Genomic DNA, 27200 nt, shown 5'->3' on the forward strand with positions numbered 1-27200 from the left:
CCTTTTGTCTCTGAATGTGTTGAGACCTCTGTAAATTTGTTTAGTTGTGACCCACATGATCTTTATGTGGGAAATGACAGGACTAAAAATATGCTAGAGATAAAAGTAGATTTCTGAAAGCTTGTAAATTACACCTAAAGTACCAATAATCTAGTTGTCCTCAGACCTTGTGGCCTAAATTGGGAATGAGTCTGTGGAAGTTCACAAATCTGAAGCAGATTCAGGTATTTGGGGGGAGGGAAAATTAGGGGCCCTTTTTGATTTTGGAGAAGGGTATAAGCAGTCAGCAGAAAAGAATTGCTCTGTTTGAGTTAGGGGGGAAAAAGTACCAAGGGGGGGGGGGAAATTATAATTAAATATTACTTGTTTGTATACTGAAGTTATACAGCTCTGACATATTGTGACCTGAGCTGGACACCAGTGATACTGAAATGTGTGTGTAAAGGCCTGTGGTGACAGCAGTGTTTTTGAAAATGCCATGAAATGGCACATTGAGTACTGTCCACCTAATTAGACGTGCCCAAAGTCCATGGGCAGTGTGCAGAGCAATTCAAGGAACAATCTACAAAAGCTGTTGCTATGTCCAAGGGATTGCTGTCCCTCCCTGAAGTGATTGCTAATCTTGTCCCTTGCAGTGCTGGACATCAGCATGCTCTCCTCCCAGGACGTGGTGCGCATGCTGCTCTCCCTGCAGCCCTTTCTCCAGGATGCCATCCAGAAGAAGCGGACAGGAAGGACCTGGGAGAACATCCAGCACGTGCAGGGACCACTCACCTGGCAGCAATTCCATAAGATGGCAGGACGGGGGACCTATGGTACCTACACTGGGCTCTGTGCCAAGCTAGAGTGCAGCTGCCTAGAAAAGGGCACTTTGTCCTGGAAATGATAGGAAGGGGCTGTTCATACAGCTTGGGGTCATGGGGTGGGGGGCTCTTCACAGAGGTTTCAAGTGCCTCAAAAGGCCTTTGTGACACCCTGGTGAAGGTTTTACCCCTCCAGGTGATGCAGATTTAAAGGGAGCAGAAACTGTGGGTGAGGCTCAGCCCCCCCACCTGAAGGGGGGCTGGCTCAGGCCAAAGCAGGGTTAGACCAGGGTTAGGTTAGACCAAAGCAGCCTGGTGTAGACGAAATGGGAGCAGAGGGGACTGCTGAAATCAGCCACATCATAATGGGAACAGAGCTTGTGTGAGCTCTGCAAATCCTGAAAAACTGGGAATGCTTTCTCCATGCAGGTTCCTGTAGCCTTAATGAGAAGTTTTCAGTATCTTCTGGCTGTAAGTGGCACTTCTGTAAAATGCAAAATAACAACCCAGACTTTGTGTGTGTAGGTTTGCAGAATAACGACTGACATTTCAATCTGTATTTTCTTGCTTGCAGTTTATTTCAGGCTTAACCAGTGCAGTCTGGTTTAATGTTTTTCCTACCAGCTCCACCACACTTTGCTCTCTATTGGCATTTGATATATTGCTCCTTTCCTTGGGGCTGGGATAACTGGGGGTAACTCCAGTTCCTGTCTAAAGCTGTTGTGCCCCACCAGCAGCACTTCTAATAATTATCCCAGCATTTGTAATTTGAAGAGTTAGGATTTGCCAATTGTTACCAGAGAATAGCACCAAAATTCCCATAGAGTGCAGAGCAGAACCTTTGATGGAAAGTCAGTGAATTTTACTGGATGCTGACTTTTTAATAAAGTTGAATTATATTCTGCAGGAACTACTGGGTATATTTTAGCTTGACATTTTCAGCAATATTTCTTCTTCTGAGGCAGTATCTGGGAGACACCCTGTTACACAGGGTAATAATCCTCTCTGTGGGGACAGCAGTGCTTGGAGCACATCCTATGGAGAAGGGCAGGAGGCAATTTTTAGAATTATAACTTTGTGTAGTATTATATACCTGGGAATGAATTTCTCTAAGCCTCAGTAATTTTGCACAACCAGGTGGAGGTGGATGAAGAGCTGTAAGGTCAGATTTTGTGTGTTCCTGTTATTACTTGTGACTGAATAGGAACTCCATGGCTATGGTTATAGATACGACAAAGGAAAACCAGGAGATGAAGCCTCGGGAAGGGCAGTACATGAACTTGGAGTACACTGGGAGATGTTTTATTGCAGCTTTCTAGGAAAGTTTAAGTGGTGCTTGGATCAGCTCCCTCTACTTCGGCCAACAACTTTGATTATATGACATTCCTTAAGTATGATATAAATCTTCCCTCTCCTTTATTAAATATCTTGTCCAAGAAGAAAGGCTGGGAGCACATGGTTTATCAGACATTGCACACCCTTGATAACCATTTCCACGCCATGCTAAACATGTAGGACACTCAGAACAGCAAGGGATGAGTGATTTCCAATATTCCTGTAAAAGAGCCCACCACTTCCTGGGCCATCAGAGATCCACTGTTGTTAAACCGGATATTTTAACATTTTTTCTTTGTTTTTTCTCCTGTGAAGGCTCTGAGGAATCTCCTGAGCCTCTCCCGATCCCGACGCTGCTGGTGGGCTATGACAAGGACTTCCTGACAATCTCTCCCTTCTCCCTGCCCTTCTGGGAGAGGCTCCTGCTGGACCCCTATGGGGGCCACCGGGATGTCGCCTACATCGTGGTGTGTCCAGAAAATGAGGCCTTGCTCGACGGAGCCAAAACTTTCTTCAGGGACTTGAGTGCTGTATACGAGGTTGGAAAGAGGGACCACATTGACTTATTGCTTCTTAAGTGTCATTGCTGTTCCAGTGCATGTCCACTGAGAGACATCTATGGGGTTTAAAGTAACAACTATTAGAATAAGGGTTTTTTTTTCATTTTGAGGGCTTTCTGCACTTTCAGAGTCCATGAATGCTGTCTAAGTGACCCTGGGATTCTCTGGGCATTTTGGAGTGTTTGTTGCTGTCTGCTCTTCCCAGCAGCATTAATAGAGCTGCAGCTTCCCAGTGATGGCCCAACCAAGCCTAAAGAGCAAGGAGCACATTAAAGAAGCTGTTGGTTTCTCACAGTTGCTAGGCTGGGGATAAAAGCATTTATTTCTTTAGCATGTACTCCCCAATATGTCAGATTCCTTAGTTTTGCTGTGAGTGCAGTTCAAGTCAAAAGATAAATGTAACTTTTTTTTTTTTAGATATTTATTAAGAAGCCCCTAGCTGTGTGCTGAGAATAAGGGGCTTAAGCCACAAGCCAGTCTCTGTAACATCCTGGGGTGGCTGGCATCTCCTTACAGGTATTTCTGCTTCCCTCCCCTGGCAGATGTGCAGACTTGGGCAGCACAAGCCCATCTGCAAAGTGCTGCGGGACGGGATCATGCGGGTGGGCAAGAGCGTGGCGCAGAAGCTGACGGACGAGCTGGTGAGCGAGTGGTTCAGCCAGCCCTGGGGCTCCGAGGACTGTGACAATCATTCCAGGCTCAAGCTCTACGCGCAGGTCTGCCGCCATCACCTTGGTGAGTGACACCCCCGGCTCTGGGCACTGCGAGGGGCATCTGCAAACCCACTGAGAGTTTGCTAAAGATGCAGATTATGGTCTGTTTAAAAATTTAAAAGATAATACAAGGCTTTGTATTTGTATTTGCACGGTTTGGCCAGAGAGCAGAAGGTGTCAGTACCAGCTTAAAGTCACAAAGCCCTGCAAAGTCAGTCCTGGTTTTAAAGACAATTGATTCATATCAGTTTGAACTGACACCCTGAGAAATGGATTCCAAAGCAAACATTGGTCATGAAGATTCAATTCTCTTAGCATTTGTGTACTCTTAGAACGTTGTAAAAGTGCAGGGAACGTCATCCAATTTGCAGGCTGATGCAGTTTCCTTTGATCTGACTGTCATTAATCCCTCTTTCCCTGCCATTCCAGCACCTTACTTGGCCACCCTGCAGTTGGACAGCAGCCTTCTGCTGCCCCCCAAGTACCAAACGCCGGCTCCGAGCCAGCCGCAGGCAGCTCCCGGGAGCTCGGGGCCCGCTCCCTCCAGCTCCTCCTCGTGTCTCTCGGCCGCCGCTGGGGCCCCTGCCACGGGCAGCTCCTTCAGCTCCACGCCCAGCGCGGGCACCACGAGCCTTCCGGCAGGGAGCGCGTCCTCCTCGGGCTCCTCGGTGCCACAGCTGTCCGCGTCCTCTGCCACGCCCGGCGCCAGCCAGATGGGCGCCTCCTCCACGCCGGGCTTCAGCGGCAATGCCGGCTCGGGGCAGAGCAGCAGCGCCGCGGGAGGCTCAGCCGAGCGCTCGCAGGGCAGCGCGGGCCCCGGGGCGGACACCGAGCCGGGCCCCAACCTGCCGCAGCAGCAGCAAGAGGGACAGGAAGGGTGAGTGCTCACATGGCCCAGAGTGCTGCTCACTAATCCCCTGTCCTGTGCTCAGACAGCCTCTAAGCCTTAGGGAAACCCTTCAAAGGAGAGGCTCCTCTGACAGGTGCAGCACAGCCAAGCAGGTGGCAGCAGAGCAGGGCCTGTTCCTGTGTGAAGCAGTCACTGGCAAAGGGGAGCTGGAAAAAACACCCTCCCCTTTTCCATCACAAGAGTCCCAGCCTGATTGAGCTGCATGGATGTGGAGCTGCCTTAGTACCCTCCACCTGCCCTCTCCTTGCAGCACCAGGAGCACATGGGGTGTGCTCCACCTGTGGCTTGGCACTTGCAGGTACCTCATGGAGCTTAGTTCCTCTTGCTCCATCACACATGCAACATTAACAGATGCAAAATGCAAGCCATGGATTTTTTCCCCTAATTTTTTTGCATTGCAGGTGTTGTTTTGCAAGCAGGTACACTGTAAGGTCAGGAGACACAATTGTAGTCCTGTTGCTTTAAAATAAATTTGGGCAGCACAACTTTTTTAAAGACTTCATTATGAATAGCCATCCATCACATTAAAATTAAGAAAAGGTTTTTTAGCATTGTATGTAAGTAACTTCCTGAGGCAGCATGTTTTTCATTACTCTCATAATAATGCACATTGCTGATGGTCCTGGTGTGTATTACAGAGAGGGAAATGCCCACATCCTGCTGTAGCTGGGCTTGTCCTTGAGACATCTGTTCCCTGATCTGTGCAAAACACCCTTTGAGCAGCTGCAGGGCTTCTGACAGAGGCTGAGCTGCTTTGATCACTTACAGATGTTGAGCCTCGCTCTCCTGGCTGAGGCATGGGAGGAGCATTTTACCAGTAAAAAATTCTCAATTGCTTCTGTTGCCAGCGGAGCCTTCCCTGGACCTGAGCAGGACCCCAGGCTCCATGAATTGCTTTGATACTTCTAAACTCCTACTCTTCCCCTTCCACCTTTCCCAAAAGCAAACCCTAAACTTCACCAAAACCCAGACACACAGCTAAGGAGTCAGCTTTTCCATATTCTTCAGGTATAATCTGGTCTGATTGCATTCAGTGAGATGCTGTTAGACTGTAGGGTACCTTTAGTGCCTGATTAACCCCAGGTTTTTCGGGTTAGGAGCTGCTGAGAGCACAACTCATCTCAATGCCTGTCCTCACGGGTTTTAGTTTTGCTTCTGGATGTCAGAATTGCTGGTGCTTTCCTTCCCCCTGGCTCAGCCTGGCCCCAGACACAAGCAATTCTCACCTGTGCCTCTGCCCCCAGCTCGTCGGAGCGGGAGCGGATCGGGATCCCCACGGAGCCGGACGCTGCGGACAGCAACGCCTACCCCCCTGCTGTGGTCATCTACATGGTGGACCCCTTCACCTACACTGCTGATGAGGAGTCTGCCTCCACCAACTTCTGGCTCCTGAGCCTCATGAGATGCTACACAGAAATGTTGGACAACTTGCCTGAGAATATGAGGAATTCTTTCATTCTCCAGGTAATTCTGCCTTCCTCTGTATCTTCACGCTGAGGCTGTCACAGCACACGTGTGATATGGATACTGTGCTGAAAGAGATAAATGAGAGATAATGCATGAAATGTAGGTGGCATTTACAAATTATTTTGTTGACAGTGCAAGTCTGTATATTAAAACAACCCCTTGTGTTTGTTTTGATGAGGAAATTAATTAGAGCAGCCGCAGTATCCCTGCATCGACTCTATCCTGTTGTCTCAGCAATCCTGTCTGCTCAATGCTTCCTGGAGAGGGATTTCAATTATTTAGGTTGTAACTTGAATTGCCATTGCCAAAACTGGCCAGTTGCTCCTTTGATTACTTTTCATGTTGAGTTGTTTGCTGTTTATATTCCCTTGATTTATACTGTTTAATCCAAAAGAAGTACGTGAAACCAGACATTTAATGTATAATATAACTATTGTATTGTTATTATCTGCTTCTTAAAAATAATTTACCATGTAACTTGGCATATAAAAACAGTTACTTACTATGGAATTGCTGAAGAATTTAATTTGTGCAGCCAGAGGCAGCTCTTGGCCTCTTGCCCAGGCTGGTTGCGTTTTGCCAGGCCTCCTGTCACAGAGGCTGAGCCTCAATTAATGTGGGGGGAATGGGAGCCCAGAGGCCACAGGCAGGAATGGTGTGGGAAGGATTTCTGTGCACCTTATCCACGTCTGCTCACCTTGGTTTAAAGGTATTTCAAATTAGTTAAAAAAAAATAAAATTGGAAGTTCTTGTGGTGTCTCAAGCTGGCCATGGAAAACTGTTAATTTTGATAGTTTTGACCTCATTGTCCCCTGAAAGGATGGGGGAAACTGTCACCAAAATATTTTAGGCTTGAGAATGAAATCAAAATCAGATCCAGAACTTCATATTGTTAGGCTGCAGGCAATTCATTGATCCAGACCTGGAGACACTAAAACCAAAGTAGCCACTGACACTACAGTGTCTGGCACACAAGAACTGTGTAACTTCTGCACTGCCACTGGAGCTGAGGCTGTAGCACACTGACCCTTTTTCTCAGTGCTGTTTGTTTCCACATTCACTGTTTGTTCCCCAAAATACATTTTGCCAGTTGAAGTCAAAACAGCAATTTTCTCTAAGTCAAGGGAAACATGATCCAGTTCCAACACTGTATTCTCACAGCTGTACCACAGCACACACAACACGCAGTTACTTCAAAATAAATCAAACCCAAATGTTTGCAGCTTTATTACCGTTCTGTACAGAGGGGGAAAGCCCAGCTCCTGCAAACCGTGGGTAAAGCTGGCTTTAAAAACACACAGGCACATTTAGTAAGCAGAATGTGCTGCCAAGATTCTGAAGGTTCAAGCAAGAACTATAAAGTAGTTAAGTTTTGTGACACTTAAGTTTTATTACTACTGAAAATATTTGTTGAAAGAATCTCTTTGGGTCTTGTAGTGTTGGCAACAATGTAAATGTTTTAAATTGACAACTTCTGCCCCAAAGATCTCACTGTAAAAGCAAAGACACTTTGACAGCCACAAGTAGGACTTCTACAATAAAACCAGTAGATAAAAACTGTGAGGTTACAGGGATTTAATTCTAATTTTAAAATAGGTTTGATCTGAAAACTGGGATTTTGTCATGCTTTGTTTCCTTCTGAAGGAGTGTTGTGCCATTTCTCCTTCCTGCTCTTGTTGTGTAGTTGGGTCTTAACCCCCAAACTCATCTCCCAGGCACATCTCCCTGTAGCTCTGGTTCTTGCTGGTTGAAACCTTGTGGGCTGCTTCCCTTGACTTTCTGAAACAAATGAAACTGAGCAGCAGCTGAGGCTGCTGAGCTTCCACTGGGAACTAAATTGAAAAGGGGAAATAACCACACAAATCATTGTAACAGAATCTTAATTGTGCCCTCTAAACCCCTGTGTAAGGATGACACCATAGTGCCAATTCCCACAAGGACAGCAAACAGTTCCCAACCATGAGCCATGGAGCCAAACCTGCCTGAACACAACCTTCAGGGACTGTGTGGTTGAGGCCACCTGCAAGTGAAGATGTTGCCCAGAAAAACACTTGTAAAAAATTCAGGGTGTTTGAATACAAGTGTTTGGGTTTTATGGATTAAAATTCACTCTCATTGGGATGGAAGCAGTTTTGTCCCAGAGAATGCAATCCCAGCCACTCCTGCCAAGGGACCTGTCATGCAAATCGTGGAGCATCCCAAAGTGTGCTGGGTGTTTGGTGACTAATGACTGTGTGGATCTGGTTGGATATTAATGAGCAGCTCCTGGAAGCCTCTCAGCCCTGTTTTATTGTGTGTCTGAATTCCACAGATTGTGCCTTGTCAGTACATGCTGCAGACAATGAAGGATGAACAGGTTTTCTACATTCAGCACTTGAAGTCTCTGGCATTCTCTGTGTACTGCCAGTGCAGGAGGCCCCTGCCCACACAGATCCACATCAAGTCCCTCACAGGCTTTGGGCCAGCTGCCAGCATTGAGATGACCCTCAAAAACCCTGAGGTTGGTATTGGTGGCAAGAAAATCAAAGTCTGTTAATGAACTGTAACCACTTTCCTCAAATATCAAAGAGTAGAGAAAATACTTGTTGGGGATTTTTTTCAAGATATAGAAGACAATGATGATACAAAGGGAAAAGGCAAGCTAATATGGAATGGAAAATAGTAACAAAAACATTAGGCTAACTTGCTACATTTTAAGCTTCTGGTTTTGACTCATAAAGTAAAAGGTTAAAGTGTGAAAGAAGAGAAAATGAACATTGTTAGTTGGGATTCTGAGTCATTTTGTGGTTTCAGTCTATAGTGCTCCAACCAGAGTTTAAACCCAACCTTTATTTCTATTCACATCTATATGCATATATATGAAATAAGTTCCTGTGCCTAATTGCAGATGTTATATTAATTCCCTGAGGTAATGGAGAAATCCCCCTCTTCAATGGGCTTATCTTTTATCTATTTTAAACTGTAAATATTAAAGCCCTGATTCTGGAATTTCAGGGATTTCAAAGGAAGAATAATCCATCCTACTTTCTATGAATGTTTTGCATTCTTTGAAAGATAACTATGAATATTTTATTTAGATCTAATGGACTAACAAAACACTTAAACATTTACCTTGGCATAAAGAGCTACTTTGGAGGGTTTAAAAACCTACTTGCAAAGCCAAACCTATTGGCATTTACTTACTGCATTTAATTAATCTCTGTTTATTGCATTTTATACATTTGCTCTCAGTCTGCACTGCAGACTCCCAAACTTTGCTGAAGAATTAAGAAAATACCCTGACTGTTTTTTAATTATGGAACGTCTGGTGAGGCCCCTCCTGTGTGTTCTCCAGAGAGGAGTTCCAAGGCAAAGATGGGTTTGGGGTGCCCATGTGGGAAGCAGCTCTGCAGAAGATGACCTGGAGGTCCTGTTGGACATGATGGATGCTCCCAAGGAGCAGCAGTTGGGCTGACTTGGGAAGGTGCTGCAGCCCAGCCAGGGAGGTGCCTGTCCTCTTCCCTTCTGGGTTCCTCAGAACAAGAAACTTGGATGCACTGGAGCAAATCCAGCCAAGGGCCTAAAGATGATTAAGGGACAGGAGGATCTGACAGCTGAGGGGGTTTAAACTCCTGCCTATGTCAGAGACGGGTCCAAAGGCTGCTTTCATACCCTGGGTTACCTGTACATAAAAAGAAATCTTTAGATAAGGTTTGAACACATCAGCTTTAACTGGCAGCAGTGAATTGTCTATAACCCCCCTTTTCCCAATCTCCCTCCTGACTAGGAATGCTTTGAATTTACTCATTGTTTCACACTTGCCTGTGTCTGTACTCGCTGCCAGTGTGTGTGTGTGTTCCTTGTGTTCAGTAGTTTCTGATCTGTCCCCTGATGGTTGTCCTGACTCTGTTGCAGAGGCCCAGCCCAATCCAGCTGTACTCACCTCCTTTCATCCTGGCCCCCATCAAAGACAAGCAGACGGAGCTGGGAGAGACGTTTGGAGAGGCCAGTCAGAAATACAACGTGCTCTTTGTTGGGTACTGCCTGTCCCACGACCAGCGCTGGCTCCTGGCGTCCTGCACCGACCTGCACGGGGAGCTGCTGGAGACCTGCATTGTCAACATCGACCTGCCCAGCAGGTACTCACTGCCCCTGGCTTCTCCCATGGATCCATGGCTGGAGTCATCCCTCACCCAGCTCCTTGCACATCCCTTCCATCCCCTTTCCTGCTCAGGAGATCATGCTGCTGTTACAGTGAGAACATTTCAGTTGGCACTTCCAGATTTTCAGATCTGCACAGGGAAAAGTGACTGAGTTACACTTGTTTGACAATTTGTTTTAAAATTTTTTTGCTTACAAATCTTACCTTGAGGAACACCTGGTGTGTTGCTCAGCAGTTTGATGGCACTGCAGTAACAGTGCTGAAAGCAGACATGTGGTTTTTCTTCTTAGTAGTAGTAAAAGGTAAGTTAGGGACTGCCCAGAACTCTGTAGGTGGTAAACAGTGACATAATTAGAGAGAACAGAAATCTGAATATTGTCCTTGATTGTCCTCTCCCTCTTGTGTTTAATTCCTTCCCCTGCAGGTCAAGGAGGAGCAAGCTGTCTGCCCGGAAGATTGGGCTGCAGAAGCTCTGGGAGTGGTGCATTGGCATTGTCCAGATGACGTCCCTGCCCTGGAGAGTCGTCATCGGGCGCCTGGGCCGCCTGGGCCACGGGGAGCTGAAAGGTGGGCAATTGTCAGGGCTGCCACTCCCAGGGTGTGCAGTGGGACAGGGACCTAGGGTGCAAGGCAGGATGGCTCTGACCTGATCACAAACCTGTCAAAATTGAGAGTGATAATCATCTAACCACAGAATTGTTTAGGTTGGAAAAGCCCTCTGAGCTCATCAAGTCCAGCTGTCCCCCAGTACTGCTGAAGCCACCACTGATCCATGTCCCCAAGTGCCACATCCACACAGCTTTTGAACATTTCCAGGGGTGGGGACTTGGCCGTTCATTCCTCTCAGTTTTGCATCACCTGCAGACTTGCTGAGACTCTGCCATCACACAGTGGCGTTAGATGGGGTGAATTTGGCTTAACCTTCCCTAGTCCTGTCTCTGCTTCCTTGAACCATGACATTACAAAAGGTAAACAAGGTGTGCCAAATCACATCACAGACAGGATAGACTGTTGTTTATTTTGCCAGAGATTAGTGAGGGCAAACATGGATGGGAAGCCAGATATCCAGGCTTCCCAGGCAGGGCTCCTTAGGAGTTTATAATCAACACCAGAGCTGCTGAAGCCCTTTCTCTCCCTTTGTCCCCATTGTTGTCTTGATAGTGATGCCCACTTGACCAAGTGGATCTGAGTGTAAAGTACCTGGCAGAGAAATCATCAGGATCCTCCAAACTGGAATTTCCTGGGCCATGACAGCATGGATTACAGGAGAACTGGCTGCAGTCCTGCCCTGGCACTGAATTCCTGTATTGGTTTCCATAAACCTTTCCTTGCTTGTGCCCTAGGTCTGATGCTACTCCCTCATGTTGTGCAGGATTTGCACATTGTCCTTCCATGGGAAGTTGGGGGCCTTTATCAGAGGTTAGAGAAAGTTCTGAATGAAGTTATCCTGTCACAGAAATAGAGACAGGATTCAGTTGTGATTCCTCAGCTTAAACATCACTAAGCAAACAAAAAGGTCTTGGGAAAAAATGTATTGAACAAAGGAAAGCCAACGGACTGCCATGGAATAAAAACATGCCACAGGAACTCCTCAAGCACTCAGTTTACAGGGCCCCTTGTATGCACAGGAGTCAGTCCTGGAGAGTTTGGGATTAGGGAAATGCCAAGTGTTGGGAAAGTTTTGCTGTTTCCAAGTGGGTGCTGGCTGTGCATCAGCTCTGTCCTCCCATGATGCTTTTCCCTTGCAGACTGGAGTATCCTGCTCGGGGAGTGCTCCCTGCAGACAATCAGCAAACAGCTGAAGGAGGTTTGCCGCATGTGTGGCATCTCTGCAGCAGATTCCCCCTCCATCCTCAGTGCCTGCCTCGTTGCCATGGAGCCACAGGGATCATTCGTGGTGATGCCAGGTATGTTTTAGCCAACTATGGCAATGCCAGAGAAACTCTTATCACATTTCACACTTAGGCACATGAATCTTGGGATTTCTGTGAAGAACTTGACTAGCATGGCTACGTGTGGCAGAAAATAGGTTGAGCCAGCAGAATTTCCCAAAATACCATGGAGAGATGCTATGTGAGGAGAGCAGTCTCCCAAGGGAAGGTGACTGTAGGCCACTGCCAAAGTGCTGATCTGTTCCCTAGGGAGCCCATGGGCTCAGGCAGCCCAGTTCCCATGGGCTGGAAGTGGTGTCACAGACAGCCTCGTGCCCGGAGGAGGCACAGTGGGAATGAGTAGGAGCCTGTGGAAATGGGAATTAGAATAAGCCCATTTGCTTTCTCACATGCTGAAGTTATTCAGAGTTCACTTACAAGCAGCAGTCCATGGGCTTAAGTTAGAGTGAAATTTAATGCTGAGGTTCCCTTTGTTATTTTACCCAAGAATGTACTTTTTAATGTATGTGGTGACACATCCTTAACATATCCTTACAAACCACTCTGGGGTTTTTTAAGTTTAGAAAGAAAAGACTAATACAGAGCAGAATTAATTAAGCTTGAAAATTACTTATCATGTTGAATATTTTCAAAGCAGAGATTTTGTAATGTGAGAAAACAGATGGCAAATGAGGCCTTTTTCATATCACAGTAAAACACAAAGAAAGACCCAAATCCTTCAACAGATTTTTTTTCCCTTTAGATCCTGACACATAATTAGGTCAACAGCAAGCAAAAATTAGGTTAAAATTGAAGGTGCTGGCTAAATACTGCCGAAGAATGTGTCTCTGCATTGAGTATTTGCACCTTCCAAGTTAATTGTTGGTGGGTAATTGAGAAGAATAGAGCAGGAGAAGAGAGAAATTTTATTGTTGTGCGGCTTTATTTTTGTGTTTGTGTTCATATCAACCAAAGTGGGGTGTATTTCATAATTCTACAGAGATGTGTGCGAAAAATTAATTTAACTTGCTCATTTAACAAGTAAATATTTGATTAAGGGCCAGCAGAATGACAGGAGGGGTGGGGCTGGTGATCTTAATGTCAAGATCTTGCAGCAATGTAATCTTTTGAAGATAAGGCCCTTCAGCTGTGTCTGTGCGTTTGCAGAGCAGGTGGGATGGGCAGAGGTGTCCTGGACACGTGTTTGGGAGGTGATGCAGTGACACCTGTGCTGTTGTGTCTGTCCCCACAGATGCGGTGACGATGGGCTCGGTGTTCGGGCGCAGCACGGCGCTGAACCTGCAGTCGTCCCAGCTCAACACCCCCCAGGACGCCTCCTGCACACACATCCTGGTGTTCCCCACCTCTGCCACCATCCAGGTGGCACCTGCAAATTACCCCAACGAGGATGGCTTCAGCCCCACCAACGGTGAGTGAGGGGGAAGTCCCCTGGAGCCTTTCCAGGGCGTCGGCAGAGCTGAGCTGGGCAGGAATGAACCCCCGAGGGGGCTGGGGTTCTGCACAGACCCCACACCACCCCAGCAAGGGAACCATGCAGGGCTTTAGCTACAGGGGGAAACTCTGTGCTCTCCCTGAGTCTATTTTGGAGTCACACTGGTTTATTCCAGAAGGGACAAGGACCAGCCAATGCACCAAGTGGCACAGACCAGAATGTGCTTTGTCTTGTTGTGACTTGCTCAGGCCAGCCGCTGATTTCCAATCATGCTTCACATCATGCCCTGTTGTGTGCAGAGCTGACACAAAGGAGGCGTTTGTGGTTGAGTAGGGAAAATATCCCAACCTGAGATTTCCTGATGCCCCCAGAGTGCTTTTACACTGAACCTGCAGTTTGAGTCAGCAAGACTCTGGTTAATGCTTCATATCCAAATAAGCATTTTCCTGCTTTGTTCCAAATCCTTTAAATGAGTGCAAAGCAATTTAAACCAAGAGTAGCTACAAACACGTACAGTGGCTGTATTAATGAGGAGGGCAGTTGGGCTGGAGACAAAGGCAGGCTACTGCTTTTAAGGCTTTGATCTGTCCCTCCTGGAATGTCCCAGGGCCTCTGAAGGGAAGTTGCCCCTCTCAATCCCTGTCCCAGGAGGCACTGGGATCCCTCCCAAGCATGACAAACATTAACCTGCATTAACCTGCCCGTTGGTGCTGCAGATGCTAATTAGAGTCAGGTACAAGAATGGCCTTTTCCAAAATGGTGTTAAATTTAATTTTCTTAACTCTGCTCTACTTAATGATTAAGCTGCTTCCTACTGCCATTAGCCAGCTCATTTCTGCTCTAGGGGCCAAGCAGAGCATGATATTGGCTCTGGTTTGTTTACTGAGGCTGTAGGACACAAGTTAATAAACTTCAGTTATAACATTGCTCTGGCAATCCAGAGGTTCTCTTTGGGAGATGAAGGAAAACAACCTCCTGCCTGTTTCAGTACTGAGGTTTTAGGTGAAATTAGTTCAGGACACATATACTTTTCCATTTTAAATGGAGTAAATTAATATTTTTCAAGAGAAATTGTTATTTATTATTATATGTAGGATGCATGACTTCTATTTAGGTCTTTGTGTTTTAGTATAAATTTGGTTACAATTCTAATTAATGCGGTTAATTCAGACAGCTCCCACTGTACGTGTCTACCCACTAAAATGTACTTTAAATGGCAGCAAACACTTGGATTTCTTCCCCTGCTGAGAAATCTAGATAAGAAAAACCCCTCTAAACCATATTGTGATGCTGTAATTTTTGGCTGTGTTGATGGTGCCATATCCTTCTCTCCCATAACTTACTCAGAGTATTGTAACCTGTGTGCAGATGATGAGTAATGGAATGCATAAGGCAAACACATCTTCCAGTATCTTTAGCCCTCCCCCTATATTAACATAAACCAAATTAATCCAGCCGATTGTACTAACGAGCTATGTGGAACTCCTGAGGTGAAAGTGGGATGTGAAGGCTGTTTTGTTGGGGATCCTGGTGCAGTGTCTGAAAGAATCACAAGTCTCTTGCTGTGAGGAGGGCCTTGCTGTCCTCACAGGTTCCAGGGGCAGTTTCCCTGGAGCTGCCAGGGCTGTTCCCAGAGGCTGGAGCTCGTGTGCAGCTCTGGGAGCCTGAGGAGCAGCACCTGTGGCAGCAGCACCTGGAGCTCCGTGTGATGATTCCAAGTTTTAGGGGTCTCTGTGACCAACTGCACAGAGGTGTCAGTTGTTCAGTTACAAAATTCAGTCTGCATTTTATGGAGTTGCTACAATGGGAATTCTGTTCACTCTGTGGCCACTGCTAAAACTCATTATCCCAATAGCTGCCTGCCAACTCTCCCTTTTATGTCTGTGTGGTTGCAGTCAAAGGTTCTAAGGGGGATTAAAATTTCTACCTCTGCTTTCATCTATCTTGGGAGTATGTAAAAGAAAAAAGGGAAAGTCAATAAATTAAAGGGAAAGGTAATAAATTATAAAAATTTCTTGGAGAAAAGAATATAGCACATTGGAAATTATTTTCCTTTCTTTTCCTTTTCAGATGACATGTTTGACCTCCCATTCCCAGATGACATGGACAATGACATTAGAATTTTGATAACAGGGAATCTTCACTCTTCACCAAATTCCTCCCCAGTTCCTTCCCCTGGATCACCATCTGGCACTGGAGTGGGATCTCACTACCATCACAGTAGGGTAAGGCTGCAGCACCATAGGGAACAGCACTTAAAATAAAATACAAAGACCCAAATCCTCCAACAAAATCTTTTTCCTTTAGATCCTGACAGATAATTAGCTCAACAGCAAGCAAAACTTAGTTTAAAATTGAAGGTTAAATACTGCTGGAGGTGTCTCTGCAATGGCTGTTTGCACCCTTCAAGTTAATTGTTGGTTGATAATTGAGGGGGAGAGAGCAGTAGGAGAGCAGCTTTATTTTTGTGTGGCACAGCCATAGCTGATGACCCTGCATAGATTTAATCTGTACTCATCCATTCCCTCCTGGAAAATCCTATGGAATGTCTCTGGCATGAAGTGACAAGTCTTTGAGAGAAGGGAAGCTGTGACAGCCCTGTTCCCATGCATTTCAGGGGAGGCAAGAGGGAGAGAATTCTCCCAGTGATGAAACTCTGCCCATGGAAACTCCACAGGTGCTGGATGGTTATGCAGATGTTGTTTTCTTAGGACTATTTAGCCCAGAGCACACAGCGTTTGGGAGTTATTTTTGTTTGAAGTGGCTTTTATAAAGTCAGTTCCAACATCAGTGATTACTTAAAATGCAAATTATTTTCAGTAAATCATGGGGGTTTTTTTGAATTGGCTTAGCTTGGATCAGGTTGGATGGAACTCTTTCACTCCTACATTTAATCATGTAAGACTGAGCTGTTCTCTTAAAATGGTTTCCATCACAATTAGGTCGGAGTTCTGTGATTTGCAAGTTTCTGTGAAGTTTTGTTCTAGAACTATTAACTTGGAAGTACTAGCATATTACTTCTTTACTAAATAATAGAGTATTTTATGAGAGAAGCAGGGTAACTTTTATACCATTTTTGACATACCAATGAGACATCTCCAGATCAGAATTCTAACTACTGAACAGGACTGACTGAATGGTGGTAGTTTCACCCCTGGAAGTAGAAGGAAGTTTGCAAGTTTCCTTTGCAAACTCTTCCAAAATGCCTCAGTGGAGCTTTAATACAGTCAGTGAGGGAGAAATGCCTCCTGCCTCAGCCACAGAAATACTAATCCTGTATTTTGTGAGCTCAGTCCACAACCACCTTGTGTGGATTGTGTAACTCTCCCATCAAAGGCTTGATAACAACATATTGCTGTCCCAGTTATTCCAGACTGGTGTGTGGGCAAATGAAAACTTCTAAATTCTGCTGCCAAACCCTGCAGCCATAAATCAAAACTCCTCACTTTCTCTCTCCCCAGTTCCCTCAGCAATCCATTCTGTCCCACTTCTATGCAGAGCTTGCCTTCAGTGGAGCTGCATCCATTGGGAGCAGCCCTGGGAGGTTCATGGCCTGAGCCCAGAGCCCTGGACAAGCCCTTCCAGCTGAACCCGAGTAATTCCCATTAACCATTAAGCCAGGCCTGGTAATTGCAGTGTAATGTTTGGCTTTAGCAGAGCAGCAGTGTGTGATCATCCCCCCGTGGGCCTGGGGTCAGGGCAATAATTGATGGCTGGGCACCAGCCCCGTGTGCTGGGCTCCCTGTGCCCCCTGCTCCAGGCTTTTTTCCTGCCTTGGATTCCTGTCCAGACCCACTGGAAGGGATTGGCAGGGAGGGATTTGTAATTGAGCTGCTTTCTGTGCTGTGGAATCTTTGCCTTTTTTTCTTAACCTATTGACATTTATGGATGAAGTGAACTGCTCTCCCAGCTGTTTAGGAATCTACAGAGTTTCTGAAACATAAGCCTGGAGAACCCAACCACAGGGGAATAAGGCAGGGCCTGGGTAACTTTGAGATTCCTGACTGACTAAAGGAGGGCTCATTTGTCACAGGACAGTAATTAGCAAATGAAGTCCCTGTTCCAGGAGTGGGCTGTATTGACAGCACCCCCAGAGCTGCCTTTTCCCTGTCTTGCAGAGCCAAGGTGAACGTCTCCTCTCCAGAGAAGCCCCCGAGGAGCTGAAGCAGCAGCCCCTGGCTCTGGGGTACTTTGTGTCGACTGCCAAAGCGGAGAACCTCCCGCAGTGGTTCTGGTCCTCCTGTCCTCAGGCACAGAACCAGTGTCCCCTCTTCCTAAAGGTCTGTCATGCTCCACATGGAGCACTCATTATCCACTGCTGTTTCCATGCCTGTAAAAGCTGCAGTTGGAGTCTGTGGTGTCAGAGTGAACCTGAGGCCTCCCATTCCAGAACTGCAGAACTCCAGTCTGTTTATTCAAAATTGTTACCATTAATTTGGAAATACATGTAGTCATGGGGGGTTCAAAACAGAACTGCCAACTTCCCACACTGTCCTCAGGTGATTCACAATGGATGTTTCTTGGGAATCTTTAGCAGTACATGCTGTGTGAGAAGTTAATTTTTGCTCTTTCCCTCTGCAGGCCTCTCTCCATCACCACATCTCTGTAGCGCAGACAGACGAGCTTCTACCTGCCAGAAATTCTCAGCGAGTTCCTCACCCCCTTGACTCTAAAACTACATCAGATGTCTTGAGGTAACACCCTTTAGGTTTTCATTTCTGCCCTAAGCATTAGGGGACTGAGCTCAGTGGTTTCAGAGCAACCTTTCCAACCTATCACAATTACTTATCAGCACATTTTAGCCCTGCCATGCCCTATGTGTCCTGGGGCATTTCCTCCTCCAAGATGCCAGAGCAGGGCTTTGAGGGGGAATTCTGTGGGTTTCCCTCTGCTGTGCACAATGATGCCAGGCAAACTCAAAACAGCTCAGCCTTGCTAGGGGGACATCATGGTTTGCCCTGCACCCAGATGCTCTGTTCCCCTGACATCTAATCTGAGCTGTGCCTCTCATTACCTTACCTCACTGAACCCAATGGATTTGTAGGAGGAGATAAAAGCACTCCCTGATGCTACTGTACTAGCATTGGGGTATAAAGGAGGCACTGTTCCTGAATGCATGTAGGGTGTGTGTTTTTTTGTTCAGGATGGTGTGGGGCCTGTTTGCCTCCATCCTACCTTTGGGGACTGGACACAGATCTGTGTGATGAGAGCACACAGTGTGGGACACCCCAGTGAACAAACAAACAAACATCAGCAGGGAACAGGAATGTCTAATCTAAGGAAATGGGGGGTGTATTATTCTAGAAGATCTGAATTTGTGTCCTCTTGGAGGACTGAGCTCTCACAGGTGTCCCAGGTATTGAGTAAAACAGGAATGCAGTGGACAGGGAAAGGATGAGATGCAATAGACACAAAATACAAGATGAGAAATTGCAATTAGATAGAGGATCACAGGAACAGTGTGAGCAAACACAGGGTGCCCAGAGAGGCAGAGGTGTTCAATCCCCAAGGCTTGGACAGCAGTGGCATTTGAACCACTGTGAGTCTAGAGTCTGTGTGTGTTTGGGAGGGCCTTCATGCAAATAGTTCAGACATAGCAAAGCTGAACCCTCCTGCTTTTCAGTGAGGTTCCTCCTTTGCCAGCACACTGGCAGCTCTGTCAGGGTGCAGGTCCAGGAGAGCCCATTAACACCCCCAGGGCAGGCTGTGATGTGTGTGCCTCCTGTGCAGGTTTGTGCTGGAGCAGTACAACGCCCTGTCCTGGCTCACCTGTAACCCGGCCACGCAGGACCGCAGCTCCTGCCTGCCCGTGCACTTCGTGGTGCTCACCCAGCTCTACAACGCCATCATGAACATCCTGTAGGACACACACGAGCACTTGTTCTTCTGGCTGCTTCTCCCCTCCGCCCGGGAACGTGCCACGACCTGCAAAGAGCTCCGTTTGCTTCTCTTCAGACCAGTCCTGTGCTGTGCTTCTGTTCCTCCAAAAGCACATGTGAATTCTGCAGTGTTCAAAACTAAACTACCCATTAACATCTCTGGCAGCTTCAGTCCAAAATCTGGGAACATCCAAGAACAGTGAACACAGAGTAACCTCAAGCCAGTGTTAGTTTGGTGGCTCAGTAACTACTGGTCAGCGTGATTATTTTTTTTAATATTTTATTTTTTTAAGGAAGACTACAGGATCTTTTTGCATTAGGAACTGATAAAGACCCACGAGCAGTGTCAGCCCTCCGAGTAAAAACCACCTTGTAGTGACCAGTTCAGGTGTTTTGTTGTTTGATCGTCGTAAACTGGGACTTTGCAGGAAGAAAAAACCACAAACACAAAACCACACAGTTGTAGTCTCGTATAAATATTGGAGTTTTCTGTCTACCTGGAGTTCCTGTCAGAGTGGATTGGGATGAATGCATGCATTTGTTACCTGTCCATGTAGATATGAATGGTCTGGAGATACTTTATTTATTTTTAGGTTTGGGGAGGGGAGGGATTAAATTATAAAGGACCAGGAACAGTAGAAATACCTTAAAAATCCAGCTCCGTTCCACTGTAGGGTTATTTATCTACAGACCTCTCACTCTTCTGACCTGGAAATCAAAAGAAGCTCATAACAATCAAAGTCTGGGAAAGGAAACGTGTTCTGGTAAGGATATCTTGTATTTTAAGGAATTCTCCCCTGTGTTTAGCCTGGTTAAAGCAAGGAATGGCCAGTGTTTAATGAAGGATAAACACTACCTAAGGGAGAAGAGTGAGAGGGAGGTAGGGAGGAAAAAATACTTTAAAGCCCAGTTCAGGGCAAGTGGAAAGTGGCAAATTATTCTCTTGTAGAGCTATGATTGAAATATATTTCCAGTAAATTTAGTGATGCTAGAAAAGTATTTACTGAAAGCCAAGTCGCCCTTGAATTCTGGGCAGACTCGTCCATGTACATATCCAAAAATACGGTTTTTGTTTACACTAAATCAGTCACAAATCTGGTGTATTTTTTCTGACTATAGGAATATTATTTCAAAGAAATAATTTTTAAAAATTATATCATTAAATTAGTACTTGAAGTTACACCACTGTGGTGGCAAAGTTACTTTGTTTAGTGAAATGATCGCCATTGGGAAGGTTAATGGCTAATTGAAGTATTTTTATGACTCCTTCATTCCAGGCTCCCAGGGGTTCCTATTCCAGCCCCATTCCCTCATTTCTGGGGGTGCACTGGGCAGCAGGAGGGGGCCAGGGTCAGGCACTTGGATCAGGCTGGGTGACCCCTCCCCTGGCTGTGAAGAAAAACTACCAAGTTTAGAGTTCTTCCAAAAGACTTTCATGTTCTGGTTAAAAAAAATGAAATTCTATGATTTTAAAAAGTATTTTTCTTGAGATAATGTAACATTTAAAACAAATTATATAAAATAATAAAAGAAAAAAAAAAAAGAATTGCTTGTGTAATGAGAAGGTGAAGGCAGGAGAGGAACCTGTAAATGGATTATTTCCTTCCCTGCTCCACCCCTCCGTGTGGGTGTCCTCTTTGCAATGTATAGGTTAAAAAAATCTGATATCAAACCATTTGTATCTAATGTGTACAGTGTAAAATTGACTTTAAAAATATTGCAGTACTATTTTTTCTTAATCAGAAAAGAAAATTCTCAAGGCCTTTTGAAGAGCATAAAAAGATGAAGATTGTAAACTTGTATAAAAAAATTTAACTTGGGGAGGAAAACAATGTAAAGTAAACATTTGTAATCTTTTACCATTTGGGGGTTATTTGTTCCCAGGATTCATCTGAACTTTGGATTATTATTTTGCTTATTGTTTTTAAATGGGCCGTTTTTATCCAGGGGCGTTTCTTCCCCACAAACCTGGTTCTAAGCAAAAATTAGAAATTAAAAAAAGGGCAGCAAGGAGTAGTTTTCATCTGGTGTCTTTTATTTAATTTTTTTAAGTTAAGAGAAGCTGGTGACATATTTATACGTTTTTGTGCAAAATAAATGAATGGCAATAGATTTTAAAGAAAAATCTTATGTACTTCAGTGTGAGAAGTTCTGTATAATATTTCTCTTAAATATGCATTATTTTACTTGTGAGTTTTTTACTGAATTAATCTGAAATGTACAAGCCCTGGCTTTCCTACAGAGTGAAGAAAGTTATTATTTTTTTTTTTTATTTCTAACTTTGGAAAATCATGCCTAAATCAGAATTATTATTACAGTTGTTTGAGCTAAAGGGAGCGGGAGGGTGGGGAATGTCCAGCATGCTTGTATGTATATTTCAGAACCTTTTTTAAATGTAAAAGCTGTACATTTCTGGGGAGTTCTGAATTTCTTTTTGTTTTCTTTTTTTTTTTCTCTGAGCATTTTGCAGTGAGCTTCTTTTATATATAGCCGACAATTTGAAAGAAAACAAAAAAAAATGTGAAGTTCATTTTAAATCTACAGTATATCGCTGGTACAATACACTAAAAAAGACTTTGATAAAAAGAAACAATAATAATAAAAGACCTCCATTTTAAATGTCATTCATATATACCTTGTGGATGAGAGCTATATACTTTTACACACTTTTTTAGATGAATAAATTATTGAATTACTGAAACTGTTGGTGCAGTTTTATTCTTGTATTGAGCTCTGAGTTTTGGCATTCCCAGGGAAGGAATTGCCAGGTGCAGATCCAGGGCTGTGAATGGAACTGGAATGAAATGTTTCAAACCATGGCTGTTGTGAGGGGACATGGGGTGTCACTGATGCCAAGGATGGAAAATCCTGCCAGAGGGGTGGGGGGAGCAGCCTGGGATAATCCAGTGCCACAGGAGCAGTGGCTGCTTTCCATGGGCAACTCCAAACCCAGGGGTCCATCAGTGATGGATGAACTTCTCCCTGTGCAGCAGGTGAGTCTCCAACAGGGGCTGTCAGGGGCAAGTCAGGCCTGGCCCCTCTCCCTGCACAGGGATGGGGACAGGGCCATGGTGGCTGCAGGACAGCCCTGGATGAGGGACCAGAGCCATGGCCTCAGGCTTCCCAGAGGAGCTGCAGAAGCCCCAGCCCACAGGAGCTGGACTCCATGATCCTTGTGGGTCCCTCCCAGCTCAGGATACTCTGAGATTCTGTGCTAATTGTGGATTCTGTGCTAAGTGTAACTGCTGTGTGCAGAGCTGGGCTGGACTGTTGCACTCCAGGAGGTCTCTTCAGAGCAAGACACTCTTGGGATTAGCAGAGTCATTCCCAAATACAGAAGTGCCAAAAATGACATTTAATGAACAGCTGTGATATCCCAGGATGTGGGGGGTGGGGATTGGAGCCAGCTGTGCCATCCTGGGATGTGTGGCTGGAGCCAGCTGTGCCACCCCAGGCTGCAGGGACAGCTGCTGTTACAGCAGTGCTGGCTGGCAAAAGGGGATGGAGGAATTTCTGCAGATTCCAAGCATCTCACAGCTGATTTTTGTGGCTCACCCCCTTAAAGTATCCTGCAAGAACTCATTTTCCATAATAGCTGGAGCCCACATAAGCATCCCATGACATCTCCAGTGACTGGAGGGATGAACTGCCACTCCTTTCCATGCCTCTTTAATGGGATTTGGGATTCCTCATGTTATTTCTTGTCCATTTGAATCTTGGTGCTTCTTAGTTCTGAATTCAAATACTTACAAAAATAGTCCCTAAGATTGTTGTTGTTCTATTTCTCTAGAGTCCCATACTGTTGTTCTATTAGATGTCTAAAGTCCATACCTCTTTGGTGCGTTCTCATGGCTGCAGATCTTCACTGACTCCTTCTTCTGCATGCTGTTCCCTCTCAGGTCAAGGCTCCTCCAAGGCTCTCCCTAACTGGCTAACCTGCCCCCTTTTATCCCAGTCATCTTCATTGGTTACAGCTGCAGCCCAATTAAGGACATCACAGCTGCAGCCCATCACGGGCAACGGGGACCTCTGGGGCAAAGCCTCTATACAGATATTCAAATACATTTCCTCTACTATATTTCCCCCTTTTCTTTTACTTTGAGTTAACAGTTGTACAGATGTTCAAGTATAATACATACATTTCCCCATGACTCACAGGCCATGTACAACCCACATAGCTCCTTGCTCAAAGGCCATACTCTTTCACAGCTCCTTGACCCAAAGGCTATGTTCTGTTGCAGCTCTTGGCCGCCTTATCCTCTGTTAACTATCACGTCAGGGTCACCAACTGTTGTTGTTCTATTATTTCTAGAGTCCCATACTGTTGTTCTATCAGATTTCTAAAGTCCATACCTCTTTGGTGTATTCTCATGGCTGCAGTTCTTCACTGACTCCTTCTTCTGCATGCTGTTCTCTCTCAGGTCAGGGCTCCTCCAAGGCTCTCCCTGACTGGCTAACCCACCCCCTTTTATCCCAGTCATCTTCATTGGTTACAGCTGCAGCCCAATTAAGGACATCACAGCTGCAGCCCATCACAGGCAACGGGGACCTCTGGGGCAAAGCCTCCATACAGAAATTCAAATACATTTCCTCTACTATATAAGATTTTACTTTTTTTTTTTTTAACTTTCAAGCTCGTATCTTTTACTTCACTGTACTACTGTAAATTATGATTCTAAATGACACTGTTCAATTACCCTATCCAAGTTTGTACAGAACAGTTACAATTTGGTCTTTTCCTCTGAGAGCTGCAAGTACCTGGAATTACTGCAGAGCAGTATTTGGTACATGGAGATTACTTTGTGTCTAATTCACTGGCTTCACAGACAAAATCTACCAATTAAATAATCCATTCCATGAGGACTGTAAGGAAGACTGAATGAAAAAACTGAAATCTCAGTTGATTTGTAACAATAATGGAACATCTACAACAAATGTGTGCAACACTGTGGTGATGGACTCAGCTCTTTAACTCCAGTAAAGAAATGCTTTTCAAGATTAGGCTGACATTAAACTACTTTTCCTTTCCGAACTGCCATCTCTATTTTTGACAAAATGTCATGGCCACTTGAAAGCTGTTTCAGCACATGTAGAAAGCATCAGAAATAGTGAAGTAAACATGAGGTTTATGGGCAGTCTTACCATTTACAGTGGAAATGGAACAGCCCTGCATCCCCAAATAGGAAGGCTTTGTTCTTTGACAACAAAACAGGATTTATAAAATTATGCAGCTTCCACTTCCCTATTTTGACCCTGAACCTTAACCCTTGGACAAAAGTTGATGTGGCACTGCTGGTTTGTGCTTCACTGGCTGTTTCCCTACCAGGTATCAAAGCAGCAATCCCACAGCACATCCCATGGGCTATGGAAACTTCAGGGCTGTTTGCAGCCTCAAATACTCTGCAGAGGCCTGGAAGAAGATGGCCCCAGTGTCTGTGTGAGGCCAGCTGGGAATTCAGGCTGCCCTGAGCTGTCAGTGCTGGGATCTCTCAGGAGCTCTGCTCCAGGCAGGGCAGGCTCCAGTCTGAGCCATTCTGTATGAGCAGCTCCTGCTCTGTTACATGCTGGGCTCTGTCAGCCACTGCAACCATGGACACACATCTCCAGTACAGCTGATAGAAGCCAAAACCATACAGCACATGCTCCTTTATCTGATAAACACCAGCTTTTCCCTGTAAGAGCTACTTATTGAAACCCCTCAGAATCATGGTTTAAAACCAGCTTAGCACAAGGGCCCCTTTGCAGCAAACCAGCAGGACATGGCACTGCTGGGGACTCTTTCTACAGGAACATGTTTTGTGGTCCTGCAACACCCACTGGAATTCACTGCTCCCTCTGGTTGCCCCACAGGGTCTGGTCCCATTCCATGGCCACTCTCATATGGCTCTGAGGATACAACAGCAGCCTCTACTGTTGACACCTCCCCTGTTCCCCAAAGCTTTCAGCTCTTAGCCAGCCCCTGGTACCCAGCCACCTCCTCCACCTTCACATCCCAGGAATGTGGGTTCCTTCCCGCAGCACACACACCTTTTCCTGTTGGACAGATGTTTCATTTCAGCAATACCTGCCCCTGCAGGACCTCTGTCATCTACCCAGCAACATCAGCTGCTCCCCAGGCAGTGATGCTCACTCCAGCTGGGCCCTTTTAAAAGACACAGCCAGGCCAGCAGGGAACTGCTGCAGCCCACGTGGCAACCAGGGCAAGCCTAGGGCCCTCACAAGTGGAATTTATTTTCCTTACACACTAAATTAGACATATGTTTAAAAAACTCCTACCAGCCTGACACTCTCTTTGTTTTTATTTAAATATTTTGCCATTGGGAAAATGTCAGGCTGGTATAAATCTAGGAACAAACTACATCCTCAAATGCACTGCTCCTACTGCAAGTGTTTAGAGAACTTTCTGCCAGATGATTTGATATCCAGAACCCCCATTAAAAAAAAAACAAAATTACACACAGACACAGAGCCTTGCAGGAAAAGCTCACTGGTTCCTGCAATTCTGTAAAACACAATCACATGCATGAAAAAAACCCCAAAAATAAAACCAAAACCACAACCAACCAACCAAAAACCAATACCGAGAAAAACTTTTTTACCTTTAGAGTTGGGTGAATAAGAAGTCTTCTTAAGCCAACCGTTTTTTAGTTGTCTGTGATTTCCTGCAGCCAGTGACAGCTGTATCATATCACATTAATCACAACTGTGCCGTTCTCTGTGTGGGGTTGTCCCTATGAATAACTGAAAGTCACATCCTTGGTCCTCCAGCAGGGGTCATGTTTTGATGGCAAATGAAACTCCAGCTTCTCCCTAAACCAGGCTTTAAAAAACCAAATTAAACTGCAGAGCTACAGAGCTGGATCATTAAAGGTCAACCACGCGAGCAGGTGTGGGTTCATTGGTCAAAGTGCTCCACCCCACTTGTAATCAGTCTCGGTGGTAATTTCATTAGCGCCTGGGGAAAAGACAGGCCAGGAGAGGCAGGTGATGGGGCAGGGTGCGCATGGCAGGGCAGGGGGCTCTTAATCCCAGCAGGGTAATGGCCCATGGAAGTGCTAAAAGAACGCTGCTGTGGGCAGCTCTCTGGGCTCCTGGCTTCAGCAACATTTCAGTTCCAAGTAATTGCCCTTGGATTTCTTTCCCTCTGTTAGGCTGTGGTGTGTGGGGAAGGTTCTGCTGCAATGGCACACACTGCAATGGCACACACTGCAGTGCCCCATGGTGCAATGGCACACACTGCAATGGCACACACTGCAGTGCCCCATGGTGCAATGGCACACACTGCAATGGCACACACTGCAGTGCCCCATGGTGCAATGGCACACACTGCAATGGCACACACTGCAGTGCCCCATGGTGCAATGGCACACACTGCAATGGCACACACTGCAATGGCACACACTGCAGTGCCCCATGGTGCAATGGCACACACTGCAATGGCACAGACTGCAGTGCCCCATGGTGCAATGGCACACACTGCAATGGCAGACACTGCAGTGCCCCATGCTGCAATGGCACACACTGCAATGGCACACACTGCAGTGCCCCATGGTGCAATGGCACACACTGCAATGGCACACACTGCAATGGCACACACTGCAGTGCCCCATGGTGCAATGGCACACACTGCAATGGCACACACTGCAGTGCCCCATGGTGCAATGGCACACAGTGCTGCACCGGCTCAGTGTCCAGGGACAGGCAGGGGACAGAAAAGGGACCTGCATGGGCCCAAGCCTGGTCTCAGGGTGACTAGAGCTGTAAACAACAGGGAGAGCCCAAGTGGAAAACAACTCATACCACCAAGGGCCCTGTTGCTTTTATGGCAACAGAGGGACAGAGGACACCCCTCCTTTGCTTGGAGATTCCCCTCATCATCACTGGTTTGCCTTTCTCTTTGCACTTTATGTTGCTAACTTGTTTTTTGATGTTGGACCCTTTTACTAGTGAAATGTTACTTTTATTTAAAAGAAATATCCCACACAAGTGAGCATCCCTTTCCACAAAACATAATCTTCCATCCCCAAACAAATTCAGTCAGAAGCTGAGAGGATTTTTTTTCTCATTG

At 45.8% G+C, this 27200-nt stretch overlaps 1 protein-coding gene across 1 annotated transcript in view; it reads left to right on the forward strand.

The window, feature by feature from the left end:
* MED13L (mediator complex subunit 13L) overlaps positions 1–21833 on the forward strand; it is a 169343-nt gene extending 147510 nt beyond the window's left edge. Inside the window, exons 18-31 of the mRNA XM_054646098.2 lie at positions 636–815; positions 2454–2677; positions 3241–3433; positions 3841–4288; positions 5566–5785; positions 8100–8288; positions 9683–9906; positions 10354–10496; positions 11678–11836; positions 13053–13229; positions 15324–15478; positions 17372–17533; positions 17835–17947; positions 18984–21833. Of these exons, the coding sequence (XP_054502073.2) occupies positions 636–815; positions 2454–2677; positions 3241–3433; positions 3841–4288; positions 5566–5785; positions 8100–8288; positions 9683–9906; positions 10354–10496; positions 11678–11836; positions 13053–13229; positions 15324–15478; positions 17372–17533; positions 17835–17947; positions 18984–19116 (2720 nt within the window). The 3' untranslated portion in view covers positions 19117–21833. The remainder of the gene's footprint in view (positions 1–635; positions 816–2453; positions 2678–3240; positions 3434–3840; positions 4289–5565; positions 5786–8099; positions 8289–9682; positions 9907–10353; positions 10497–11677; positions 11837–13052; positions 13230–15323; positions 15479–17371; positions 17534–17834; positions 17948–18983) is intronic.
* Positions 21834–27200: the final 5367 nt, after the last annotated feature.

Source organism: Agelaius phoeniceus, chromosome 18 (assembly GCF_051311805.1).
Source record: "Agelaius phoeniceus isolate bAgePho1 chromosome 18, bAgePho1.hap1, whole genome shotgun sequence".
NCBI classification, from domain to species: Eukaryota; Metazoa; Chordata; class Aves; order Passeriformes; family Icteridae; genus Agelaius; species Agelaius phoeniceus.